This window comes from Olea europaea, chromosome 11 (assembly GCF_002742605.1).
Source record: "Olea europaea var. sylvestris chromosome 11, O_europaea_v1, whole genome shotgun sequence".
NCBI lineage: Eukaryota > Viridiplantae > Streptophyta > Magnoliopsida > Lamiales > Oleaceae > Olea > Olea europaea.
The window spans coordinates 19,368,400-19,381,920 of NC_036247.1; the positions used below are offsets into that span (position 1 = coordinate 19,368,400).

The 13,521-nt window shown below is 35.5% G+C and overlaps 1 protein-coding gene across 2 annotated transcripts; it reads right to left on the bottom strand.

Moving 5' to 3' along the window:
• Positions 1 to 99: 99 nt before the first annotated feature.
• On the bottom strand, positions 100 to 2,445 carry LOC111403699 (probable protein phosphatase 2C 25). 2 transcript variants are annotated; one of them, XM_023032298.1, is made up of 3 exons: positions 1,941 to 2,445; positions 791 to 1,160; positions 100 to 400 (listed from the first exon to the last, which is right to left on the bottom strand). In XM_023032298.1, exons 2-3 carry the CDS (start codon positions 1,092 to 1,094, stop codon positions 300 to 302), a joined length of 405 nt encoding a protein of 134 aa, XP_022888066.1. In that variant the 5' UTR covers positions 1,095 to 1,160; positions 1,941 to 2,445; the 3' UTR covers positions 100 to 299. The 2 variants fall into 2 exon arrangements, with proteins under 2 accessions (XP_022888066.1, XP_022888065.1); XM_023032297.1 differs by having other exon boundaries at positions 103 to 400; positions 791 to 1,197; positions 1,941 to 2,444.
• Positions 2,446 to 13,521: the final 11,076 nt, after the last annotated feature.

Below are 13,521 nucleotides of genomic sequence, written 5' to 3' on the forward strand. Positions count from 1 at the left end.
GGGGGGGGGGGGTAGGGTGGAAAACCAATTCCATGGAACATTTTGCCCATTAAACAAGACACTTGGGCAGAAAATGGAATTTATTTTCCATGGATTTGGTTTGTATCAAACAGGCCCTAATTCTAAAATGGAATAATCAGACCTTCAACAAGTAAAATGACAACTGACTAGAAACAATTGAATCTATTATTGCCTGCTGTCAGAAGCGGTTAAAATATGAGTAACAATAAAGAAAAGCAATCATGATACCACTTCTTCAATGTCACTCAGTCGATAAAGTAACAATCAAGCTGATGCCTTCACAAAATAATAATAATAATAATAGAATGCGCTAAAACATACCATGCAACAAGACAACTGCAGCAACAACACCGCAAAATTTCTTTAGCATATAACAACACTACATCATAAACAGCACAAAGTTCAATTAAAGTAGGATCTTCCTTCTTTTTGCTATATTCGTAAAATTAATATTCCTACAATTGCTAGGAATCACATGTTATTATCATTACAAAAAGCATGGATATCAAATCCTAATGCAAAGAAATTTTAAATCGAAAAAAACACTCATACTTACCAACACAGCCTGTGAAACTATATAGGATAAGTCACTGAATACCAAAATCAAATTTATATACTAGCTATGGGGATATACCCTGAGTTAAATATGCAACTATTATAAATTGTTTTTTCTCATTTATTTTAAGTTAAACATAGTAAAAAACTGAGTGGATAGAAATTATTTTTCACATTATAACTACAATAAAAAGGCAAAGGAAAGAAGACTCACTAATTAGATTTTGAAAGAGGTGGTCAACGATGAATCTAGATGCCTCAGGGCCCCCATGGCCATCATAAACACCAACAAAGGTGGCATGGTGACCAGTCTCAACCTGGCTCTGATCCTCCAGAAATTTATTCGCCTGGACCACTGCGAATGAGAACTCTCCATGAGAATGCTTCTCAAGGTCTTTGCACCAGAGAAGTGCATCATCCTCGCCTCCCAAAGAATCATCATCATCCTTGTTCATACGGGCATATCGGCCCAAAGGTCGCAAACATGCGGATACTGTTCTTCCCAACCAAGAAAACATCCCTCATTTCCTTCTTATGTAATGCAGTAGAGGATTTCTTAGGTTGATGCAGAGGAACAATCCACACTGAATCCTTAAATGTAATACTCCAAATAAAATAACACTGTAAAAAAAATAATAATAAAAAATAATAATAATCATATTAAATACATCTAGCCAATTAATCAAGAGCAAAAACAAATTTTATGGGAAAAATCTGAACAGTCTAAAAACCCAAATGTGCACATTGATTCCAATAACAAGATGCACTAGAAACAAAAAAGGAACTGTCTAAACACAGTAGCATAATATCATCATAACAGTTGATAAAGGCCTTGCTCAAGGGAAAGAAACAGAAACAAGGTAAAAACAAAAATTTTAAAACAGATGAAGAGCCACACCCATAGAAATTGTGCTCCAGCAAATTCAATGGCAAGAAAATGAAAAATCATGGATGTAGAAAAGTAACACAACAAGATACAATGAGAATTATTATTTTTTTACTAAATGTGAATTATTTTTTCCTAACAACGTGGGAGGAAAAATACAAGAGCTTACTTCTAGGAAAGAGCAGAAAAATGGAAAGGAAAAACAATTATGACGAAAAAGAATGACTGGTGTAGGAAAATTTTGGTAAATTTAGAAAAGACGAATTCCGACTACTAAAGAGTAAAACCCTAGAATTCCAAGGCAGAGACGTAGTACGACCCAGAAAATACCTCTAAATTTTCAGAAAATGTCAAAATCCAATTATTGAAAACTGAAGCAAGACAATCACACAAGTATTGATCATTATTTTCCGTAATAGAAGACATTCAAATTCAAGATTGCAACCAAAAAAAATAAACAGAACCAAAATTAACTTACCAAGATTTTTGTTTTATACGTATAGTACAAGCAGAAACCGTAAACTAAGATATCAAGAACCCACAACAAATTGATCAATGCAGAGAGTTCGAAAGAAAGTATTGACTATTTTCGTAAAAAGAAATCAGAAACATATGTTCAGAATGGATCAAATCAATGTGTAATACGGAATAGAACAAATTTCAGATCATGATCTTCGTAGAGAACATGAAAAACTCGAAGCCAATACTTTCTTTTACAAGAAAGTGCAAAAGGAAAAGGGGGAAGAAATACGAGAAAACGTATCTGAGTTCAAAAATTACAAGTAAGATTCGGCGTACATATATTCATTTGAGAGAGAGAGTTGGGTAAAGAACTGAATGAATTTTTTGGGGGAAAAAAGAGACACTAGGGGGGTGCGTGTTCATAAGAAAAGTTGATGATGAATTGGTGGGTGCAAGGCTGATTCATCGGACTTCTAAAATATACGGTATTAGATTGATAAGCGATAAGTTGATTATAGCTGGCTGATAGTCACCGTTCCAATAAGTAATAACTTTCATATCTCCTATCGTATCATATCCTACTAATTACATAATTAGGTTAATCTCCGCTGAAAAGTCAAAATGACTATTTTAGAAGCCATGTGAAGAATGGTCAATTTTAATTAGTGTGGCAACATAGTCAACTCGAGAATTGTGACATTTACAGCTTGTTTGGAAGGAATTTTTTATCCTAAAAAATTAATTTTTTTACCGTTATTTCACTATTTCAATTGTAATTTTTGACATTTTCTCTCACAGGTGGACCCACTTTTCTTTTTACGGTCAAAAAATTAATTCTCAAAATCTCTCTCAAACGAGACCTTAGCAACATGGCAATAAACAGATACTTATTATGTACAGTTGATTTTACAGATGATAAAGTGTTATACATTCTAGTCATTGATGTGCATTTATTTGTACAAATTAATAGTTGAAATGCATATCACATCATCATCATACCCAATTTGTTTTGTTTTTGTTTTTCTTTTCCAGCCTTTGAATGCTCGCATACAAATTACAGAGTGTGGATGTGCAAGTGCGACATATATGTGTATACATGCTAAAGCGGTAGATTTAACACGGATTTTTAGAACCCAAAGTAGGAAAATTGGAATGGAATTCGCTTACCCTTATTTTATTTATTTATTATTTTTTTTTTTTAACTTTTCTTTTGGGTAGGTACAATGGTTGTTGGGTTAATTAATCTATGAAAATGACATATAGATCAAATAAATTATTTGAAATTTTCTAGGTAACTTTATGTGAAGTTTTTAAGTTTTAATGAAACTTTTGGTAGCGATTTAAATTTTAAAATTTGGGTCGTTACACTATGCAATTGACATAGCATGTGTAGTTCGTTATGCATCGACTTAAGAGATTATATTAGCTTTGTAAGTCATCGACATTACTTGCTACTCAATTGATTTCGTAATTTCGAATTGGTTAGAGAATTTTAAGTTTTGTTGTCCGAATTGGCGATTTTGAGCTTTATCCAACTTTTTGGTTTTCTTGCCCGTTATCGAATTGATCAAGCAAATTTAAAATTCGGTTATTTCAATTGGCGATTTTGATATATTGAGCTCATGGTCTAATGATTTGAGCCTTCGCCAATTTTTTGGTTTTGAAACCTCACCCCTAGGACAATAAAATGATTTTGACCTTATAAACAATTTTTTAGCTTTCTTACTCACCGTCTAACCCCTTAACAATTTTAATGTATTGAGTGTGTGGTTTAATGATTTCTAGCTTTAACCAATTTTTTGATTTTGAAAGCTCACCATCAAGATGTAGAGCGATTTTGAGCTTATAAGCATTTTTTTATTTTATTTTATTGATCATGGCCTCGCTTCTTGAGCAATTTTGATGAACTAGGAGAAGTTTGGAGACCATGATTCATACAGAAAATCTCAATGATTGTAGATCAAGTCCATGCATTTACACAAACTTGCCTAAATTTGGAGACTCGGTAGACGCATTGAGATGTCTCAACTAGGTTGATCCCCCTTTTTTAACAACCTTATCATCAGTCACAATGTTGACTTTTCATTTAACAATTCTAATAATCACAATAGGCTAGAACTAGTAGGAGGCGTTACATTAGAAAAATCAATAAAAATCTTCGCAATTATATTTGCAAGGAAAATTGAAAGACATCCTATTGATATTTAACTAAGTCATTTCTATTGATATTAAATTTTGAGGTGCTTAGCGTTCTACGGCCTAACATTGGCTTCTCTTTTAAATCTATAGACTGTAAGCTCCATTTCTAAGATTGCAAACTACTTTTTATGGTCATTCCCAAATTGGTCCGAGCTTAGAAGGTGGTGCCTGGCTGCTACTGACTCCATGCTTACAAGATCTCATAACTAAAAAACACTTAGCCTCAACTTGCGATTAAAGTACTCTGCGACCTATCCCTTGTAAGTTGCCATTTTTATAGCTACCCTTTCTCTCATTACCTCACGTGCTGCTTGACATTTATTCTACAAACTTCATTTAGGATTCAACCTGAACTACGACTTCCATTTTGAAAGATAGCTTGAAGGTGTTTCTCCTGCTAGTTCTCATAGGGTCGTGTGAATACCCATAACATATTTTGTAACTCATCTGCCCATAGCTCTTTCTCTTTTTCTAATCTTACTTTTAGATCCCACAATATGGTTCAATATATTACTTCGGTATATCTATTTGACTACTAGTGAGCAATAGAAGTAAGGCTATGGTCTATGTGATAACTCTTACAAAAGCTTTAAAATTATGAGTGTCAAACTGCCTACCATTGTATGTAATTATCACTTTAGGTATTCCAAGCCTACGTATAATGGTCTTTCATACAGAACTTTTAGGTTTTATGTTGTAATTGACAATTTCGCGAACAAAAATGACTAAATTGAATATGTGTAAAAGTCAAGGAGTTAGGAACAATATTGTATAGTTGGATAAGGTAGCTTAGGGTTAGAGATCGAGTTTGGAACAAGGAAGAAGAAACGCTGCATTTTCGTTCGACTCTCGCCAAGAAACTGCTCGAGTGACAAAAATGGAATGAACTTCACTAGTTTGTCACTAAGACTTCGCTTAAGCGAAACACTATCGCTCGCTTCTCGCTAGAGTGTCGCTTGAGCGAGGGTATTATTCAACCAACTCCAATTCGTGATTTTCGAAAGTTTTACACAACTTATGATACCTAAACATTTCCAACTATAAGTACTTACGCCTTGTACGATTTTCAGAGTGGCTGTTCATTGTGCCTCTACTTTATATCATATTCCCAACATCCTTTGGGAATCCAAGAACACATTCAACTTGGGATTCAAATCATTCATTCTTGAGATCCTACAACCATATATTAGTAAAAACATTAATGCTTCAGAGTCCAAAATGTAAGGATTTTTAATCAATAGATGGGCTTGTATGTGTGAATAATTATGTGTTGAATTATAGACTATCGAATTCGGTTGAGTCCAATTAAAGTGATCTAATAAGGTTTTGATTTTGGGCTTTAATGTATCCAATTAAATTATGGATTTACATATGTGTAGAGACCGGGCCCAAGTCCTAATTCTATGATGGGCCGAATTAGGTCAAAGGGCGTCCCTATATAAATAGGTTATGGTCCTCAGATCACATGCACGTATTATTCATTCTCTACTGCATCCCATACAGAGAGGAAAATGAGATTGCGTGTAGATTTGGAAGACTATATCGCGAAATTCATATTGCATTAACCATGTCTGATTCAGGTACGCTTCCGCTTTAATTCTTGTATTTCTTGATGATTTAACATGAAAGATCCGGTAATTTAAAGTATTAAATTATCCAACAAATGGTATCAGAGCCTCTTCATGATGAATAATTGAGAATCGAATAATTTAATTTGGTTCTTGCAATATTTTATAAAGTTTTCAGATTTGATTATTTAGGATTTATATTTTTTTGAATTTGAAAACTTTTGCGGTATAATTTTTGTTATTTTCGAAATTCGGATTAATGGTTAAGAAAAATTCAGATTTGGAATTTCGGTTTTTGAGATTCAGATTTAAAAAATAATAATTTAATTATGCGCCGGCCATTGCCGCATCGCAGCAGCGCGAGCCGCTGCACAACACAGCAATGCCGGGGTTGCTGTGTGGTGGGGGCGTCAGCGTCCGCCGACCCTCCCCAATCTGTTCGGGCGGTGCACGCCGGCGCCACCCAATGAAGAGGAGAAAGAAAGAAAATTTTTGGTTAGGTTTCCAGTTTGTTGATTTTTGGGGGCGGGGGCTTTCTCTGTAAATTAGATAAATTGAGGCCCCTGTTTGCAATTAGGGTTAGGATTATAAAATTAAGGTTTCAGTCCCTAACCTTTAAGTTATATTAAGATTTGGGCCTTTAAGTTTTTGATTTAATAATTCAGTCCCTAAGGTTTAAAATTAATTAATCCAGGCCATTAAAGTTCTGAATTTATAATTAAAGCCCTCAAAATTTAATTATTAATTCAAATTGGCCCCCTAAGTTCATAATTAATCCAAATTGACCCCTAAAGTTTCTAATTTTTAAAATTTGATCCCCAAAGTTTTGAATTGGTCAATTTTGGCCCCTAAAGTTTTAACATTTGTTCTAATTGATCCTCTAAAGTATTGAATTAATTAATTATGGTCCATAAAGTTTCAAGTTTATTAATTTCAACCCCTAAAGTTTGGAATTAATTAATTTTGCCCCCTTAAAGTTTTAAATTATTAATCCTAAGGCCCCTAAAGTTTAAAACTAATCAAAATATGCAAAACTCGTGATTATCTTTCTCAAATTTTGGTACTAAAGACTCTTTTAAGAGATATAATATTCGAAAGTTAGTTAATTGAAGCAACATGTTGCCAAAGCAACCTCTCTTGTGGAAATTGACTAATTTAGAATATTAAAAGGTGTTTGTGCATGTGTTATTTATGGGAATATTGATCGGCCCAAAGGAAGGTCAATATTTAACCGAATACACGTGCACCTGTGGTGATAAACGTGTGATGATTATTTGGTTTAATGTGTGATCAATAAATCGGTCCAAAGAAAGGTTTATTGATTGACACATTATTTTATCGTCAATGGTTGATCACTACACCAAGAATACCGCTTACAAGTCAATATCTCTGTCCAAAGACTAGATATTGATGTTGTGCTTGGTATCTTGTGATGGGCCCTACCACTATTTGATATTATTATTATTTGCATACTAAAGATATTCAAAGTGAGCTATTCATAATAATCGTTCTCTAATTCAGTTTCAGATTCTGCTGCTAATATCTCTACTAGCATCAATTCAATTCCAATGCTAAATGGCACAAACTTCAGGGCTTGGCAAGAGAATGTGATGATTGTTCTCAGAGTCATGGACCTAGACCTTGCTTTACTGGTTGATCAACCTGCTGCACTTACTGATAAGAGTACCTCTGATGACAAGAGGAAGATGGAAAAGTGGGAACGATCGAACCGTATAAGTTTAATGGTCTTGAAGCGTGCTATTCTAGAAGCATTCCGGGGCACTATATCCGATAAGGTGACTACGGCTAAGGGTTTCCTTGAGAACCTTGAGAAGAGGTTTGCCAAGAATGAAAAGGCTGAAATAAGTACACTTTTCACAAATCTTGTCTCAATGAGGTATAAAGGGAAAGGAAACATTCGGGAGTACATTATGGAAATGTCTCACATTGCTTCAAAACTAAAGGCACTCAAGTTGGATTTATCTGAAGACTTGTTAGTGCAATTGGTTCTGATATCCCTTCCGACACATTTCAGTCAATTCAAGGTGAGCTACAACTGTCAAAAGGACTCATGGTCCCTAAATGAGCTCATCTCACACTGTGTCCAAGAAGAGGAAAGACTGAAGCATGAGAAGACAGAAAGTGCTCATTTGGCCATCACCTCTAAGGACAAAATGAATAAGAAAAGAAAAATTAATAAAGAAGCTGTGGGTACGGTACCGCAAAAGAAATAGCATAATGAACCAACTGAAGGTGGTTGTTTCTTCTGTGGAACTGCAGGTCATAAGAAGTAGAATTGCACCAATTACCACGCATGGCGTGTAAAGAAAGGTACTCTTTTTCATTTGGTTTGCTCCGAGGTTAATTTAATTTCGGTACCTAGACATACATGGTGGATAGATTCTGGTGCAACAACTCACATCAGTATGTCTATGCAGGGTTGCCTGAGTTGCTGAAAACTAAGTAATGGTGAAAGATACATCTATGCTGGCGACGACAAAATAATGGAAGTAGAGGCAATAAGAAAATTTAGATTATTGTTAAAGACTGGATTTTATTTGAATCTTGTTGAGACATTTATTGTACCGTCTTTTAGAAGGAATTTGATTTCTATTTCTATTTTGGACAAATTTGGTTATACTTGTTCATTTGGAAATGGAAAATTTAGTTTGTTTCATAATTCAAAATTGGTTGGTTTCGGTTCTTTATTAGGTTACGATAATCTTTATTCAATTAATACAATTGCTTCTTATAATGAAACCTTGCATGTAAGTACTCGAGGTGTAAAGCGAAAATTAAACGGCGAGAATTCTGTCTCGTTGTGGCACAAGAGATTAGGTCACATCTCCAAAAGGAGAATTGAGAGGCTTGTGTCTGACGGGATTCTCGACCATCTTGAATTCACGGATTATGATTTGTGTGTCAACTGTATAAAGGGAAAACAAACCAATAAAAGGAGATTTCAAGCCAATAGGACTTCGAACGTCTTAGAACTTATACATACGAATATTTGTGGACCATTCCCTATGGGTTCTTGGAATGGTCAACAATATTTTATAACGTTCATAGAAGATTTTTCAAGATATGGCTACGTATATCTCATTCATGAAAAATCACAATCATTGGATGTGTTCAAAAACTATAAAGCTGAAGTTGAGAACCAACTCGGCAAAAGGATTAAAAGCGTCAGATCTAACCGTGGGGGTGAATACTATGGCAGATATGACGGTTCAGGTGAACAGCGTCCAGGACTGTTTGCTAAATTCCTAGAGGAATGCAGTATCATCCCACAGTACACTATGCTGGGTTTGCCCACTATGAATGGTGTTGCTGAGAGATGAAACAGAACGCTTAAGGACATGGTGAGGAGTATGATTAGTCATTCTACCTTACCATATCTCTCTGGGGTGAAGCATTAAAGACTGCAGCTTATATACTCAATAGAATTCCAACTAAGGCCACTGATAAAACCCCATATGAGCTTTGGACGGACAAGAAGCCTAGTTTGAAGTATATACATATTTGGGGGTGTCCAGCTGAGGCAAGGCCCTATAAGCCAAATGAAAAAGAAACTGGACGCAAGGACCATCAGTTGCTATTTCATTGGATATTCTGAATGGTCCAGGGATTACAAGTTTTATGATCCCACAACTAAGGCAATTTTCGAGACAGGAAATGTTAGATTCTTTGAGGATGTTGAGTTTACAGGGGGAGAAAGGGTTTTTGGCTTTGTCTTTGAGGAGGAATATGTTGAAATTCTTCCAATTGCCATTGACAATGATCAGGTTTCTATCCCTGATATTGTTCAAGAAGCAACTCTGGATCGAGACAATGTCATACCTCCCTCTCAAGATCAACAAATTGTTAGAACAAACTCTACAGCCTCAAGAACCAATGCCATTAAGAAGATCCACTAGAGAGAGGAGAAGTGCAGGTTTCGAATGATTACATCGTATTTCTCCAAGAACATGAAGTTGACATTGGAATGGTGGAAGATGATACGATCAACTTCCGTCAAGCCATGGAAAGTTCTAACTCTCAAAAGTGGCTCGATGCTATGAATGAAGAGATAAAGTCCATGAAGGACAATGACGTATGGGACCTCGTTCCATTGCCTGAAGGTGCGAAACCCATTGGTTGCAAATGGATATTTAAGACCAAGAGGGATTCGAAAGGTGATGTAGAGAGGTATAAGACTTGTCTTGTCGTCAAGGGCTTTACACAGAAAGAAGACATCGATTATAAAGAGACTTTCTCTCTGGTTTCTTCGAAAGACTCTTTCAGGGCTATAATGGCATTGGTAGCGCATTTAGATCTTGAGCTACATCAGATGGATGTTAAGACAGCATTTCTCAATGGTGACATTGATGAAATAATTTATATGGTACAACCAGAAAACTTTGTATTGGACGAAGCAAAGCAAATGGTTTGTAAATTAAAGAAATCCATCTATGGACTCAAACAGGTGTCTCGTCAATGATATTACAAGTTTCATCAGGTGATCATCTCATTTGGTTTTGAGATGAATTTGGTCGATGATTGTATATACCACAAGTTCAGTGGGAGCAAGTATATTTTTCTGGTTTTATATGTCGATGACATATTGCTTGCCAGTAACGATATAGGCTTATTGCACGAAACCAAGAGATTTCTAGCAAAGAATTTTGAGATGTAAGATCTTGGTGATGCCTCTTTTGTATTAGGAATTCAGATACACCGAGATCATTCTAGGGGTAGTCTTGGATTATCACAAAAGAGTTATATCGAAAAGGTACTTAAAAGATATAGCATGCAAGATTGTAAACCATGTGACACCCCTGTGGCTAAAGGAGACAAGTTCAGCTTAAGTCAGTGCCCTAAAAATGACTTGGAATTTAAAGAAATGCAGAAGATTCCTTATTCCTCAGCTATAAGGAGTCTGATGTATGCTCAGGTTTGTACGCGTCCGGATATAGCGTACATTGTTGGGATGCTAGGGAGTATTTAAGTAACCCGAGAATAGATCATTGGAAAGCAGCCAAACGGGTCATGCGGTATTTACAGAGAACAAAAGACTACATGCTCACATACAGGAGATCGGATCAGTTGGAGATCATCGGTTATTCTGATTCCGATTTCGCGTGATGCCAAGATAGTAGGAGATCTATTTCAGGCTATATTTACTTATTTCATGGAAGAGTGCCAAACAGACACTCATAACTACTTCCACCATGACAACGGAGTTTATAGCGTGTTATGAGGCATCAAATCATGGAATATGGCTGCGTGATTTTGTCACTAGGTTGCGCATTGTGGACAATATAGAAAGATCACTTAAGGTATTTTGTAACAATAAATCAGCAGTGTTGTATTCTAATAACAACAGGAGCTCGACAAAGTCAAAACGTATAGAGATCAAGTTCCTGGCTGTTAAAGAAAGAGTTCAGAATGACCAGGTGTCAATAGAGCATATTGGGACAAACTCCATGGTTGCGGATCCGCTTATTAAGGGATTGATACCCAAGGTCTTTCATGAGCACACTGCTCATATAGGTGTAATGTCTCTTGAGGATATGTAGTTTCAGTGGGAGTTTGTATTTTTGCTTTTCATATTAGACACATGTATTGCTGTTTTGAATACGGTTTAAAGTTAAAGTTATTTTCAGTTATAAAGTTATTTGGTTAATTATCTCTGAACTTGTTTAAAATGATCTCACTAAAGTATTAAGGTGGACCAGTTGGAAATAGGCATGTTACAGATCACATTACATGTAATTTCCATGCTACACATCCATACTTGATCCATGTCATTCGGTTATATTGATATACGTGACCATTGATGGGTTTAGCTATGTGAAAGTAGCGAAAGTCACTTTGATCCTATGTTGATATGATTGATGGACGGAATTGTTTGGGGATACATTCGGTAATGATAGCAAAATTTTGAGTACTCATAAGGTTATGTTTAATGCACAACTATAAGGTGACATATATAACCCAAGTAGGAGATTGTAAGGATTTTTAATCAATAGATGGGCTTGTATGTGTGAATAATTGTGTGTTAAATTATAGGCTATCGAATTTGGTTGAGCCTAATTAAAGTAATCTAATAAGGATTCGGTTTTGGGCTTTAATGTATCCAATTAAAGTATGAGTTTACATATGTGTAGAGACCGGGCTCAAGTCCTAATTCTATGATGGGCTGAATTAGGTCAAAGAGCGTTCCTATATAAATAGGTTATGGTCCCCAGATCACACGCACGTATTATTCATTCTCTACTGCATCCCATCACAGAGAGGAAAAGGAGACTGCGTGTAGATTTGGAAGACTATATCGCGAAATTCATATTGCATTAACCATGTCTGATTCAGGTACGCTTCCGCTTTAATTCTTGTATTTCTTGATGATTTAACATGAAAAATTCGGTAATTTAAAGCATTAAATTATCCAACACAAAACACTCACTTTCATTATGCAAGAAGGAAGGTACTTTTCTCAATTGCAACTTTAGAGGCTGCTAAAGATTGAGAAAGATTAGACTACAAGCGCAGGAATAAGAACAAGAATAGGTGATTCTTGGGTATCCACTTGGAAGAAACAATTGTACAAGATCGGGAAGTTGGAAGAGATAGCAATATCTTGGAGATTACAAGAAGTAAATCGAGAAGTCTAGTGGAATTGGCTAAACGTCATTATCTATAGTGGAGATAATAGACTTGGTCTCGGAGTTTTTACCCAGTTGGGGTTTCATATTGGTATAATTAATTGTTTCCATATTATGAACTGCGGTATTCAAATATAGGGAATTGGACTTGTATGCTTAATAATGTAGAAACAATTAAAAAGTAACATGTTGTTTTTAATAGAATAATCTTGCACATAAGGTCAAACTAAATCGGCTAAATAAGAACTTTCAAGTGGTATCAAAGCCTATTATCGTGTCCAGACATCTATTTATCTAGATGAGTAGTTCATTAACTGTCTCACCCTATTTTGGCGGTAGTAATTATACATATTGGAGAGTTAGGATGAGAGCTTTCTTTAAATATATGGATGAACAAATTTTGTTAAGTGTAGTTAATGGTTGGACTTCCCCTAATTCTATAGTTGATAACATAGTGATCCTCACTCCCATTGCTAACTGGACTAAAATCAACTTAGATGAGTGCAACTAAAATAGTAAAGCCTACATGCCCTATTTATGTATGTTTCTCCTAAAGAGTTTAGGCGTGTGTCTATGTGTGAGGTAGATAAAGAGGTTTGGGATATCGTAGAGACCACACATTAAGGAACTCAGGCCATTAAAAATTCTAAATTGTAGATGCTGACAACTAGGTTTTTAGGAGATTAGAATGAAAGATGATGAGACCTTTGACTTCTTTTATGTGAGCCTAAATGATATAGTAAATTCTAGTTTCAACCTAGATGAAAGAATCTCGGGTCTAAGATCGTCAGAAAAATCCTTAGATCCTTACCTGAGCGATTTAGGCCTCAAATCACAGCGATAGATGATAGTAAGTATATAGATTCTATTAAGGTTGAAAAGTTGGTAGGATCAATTCAAATTTATGAGCTAACCTTAGCTAAATCTGTAAAAGAAAAGTTTTTAGCCTAAAAAACTGCTAGGGGTAACTGTAATGGATCTTCTGGCTCAGATTCACCTAATGAGGAGAAGTTAGCCTACCTTGCGAAAAAAATTCGTAAAATCAGTGAAGTGTCATGGTTTTGGCCATACGAAGAATTAGTGCCATACCAACAGTGGAAATCAGGATAAGACTACAAATGATGCTCTCACTGATGACAAGTTCAGCTAGGATAATTAGAGTGAGAGGTCCACTCGTGAGGAAAGT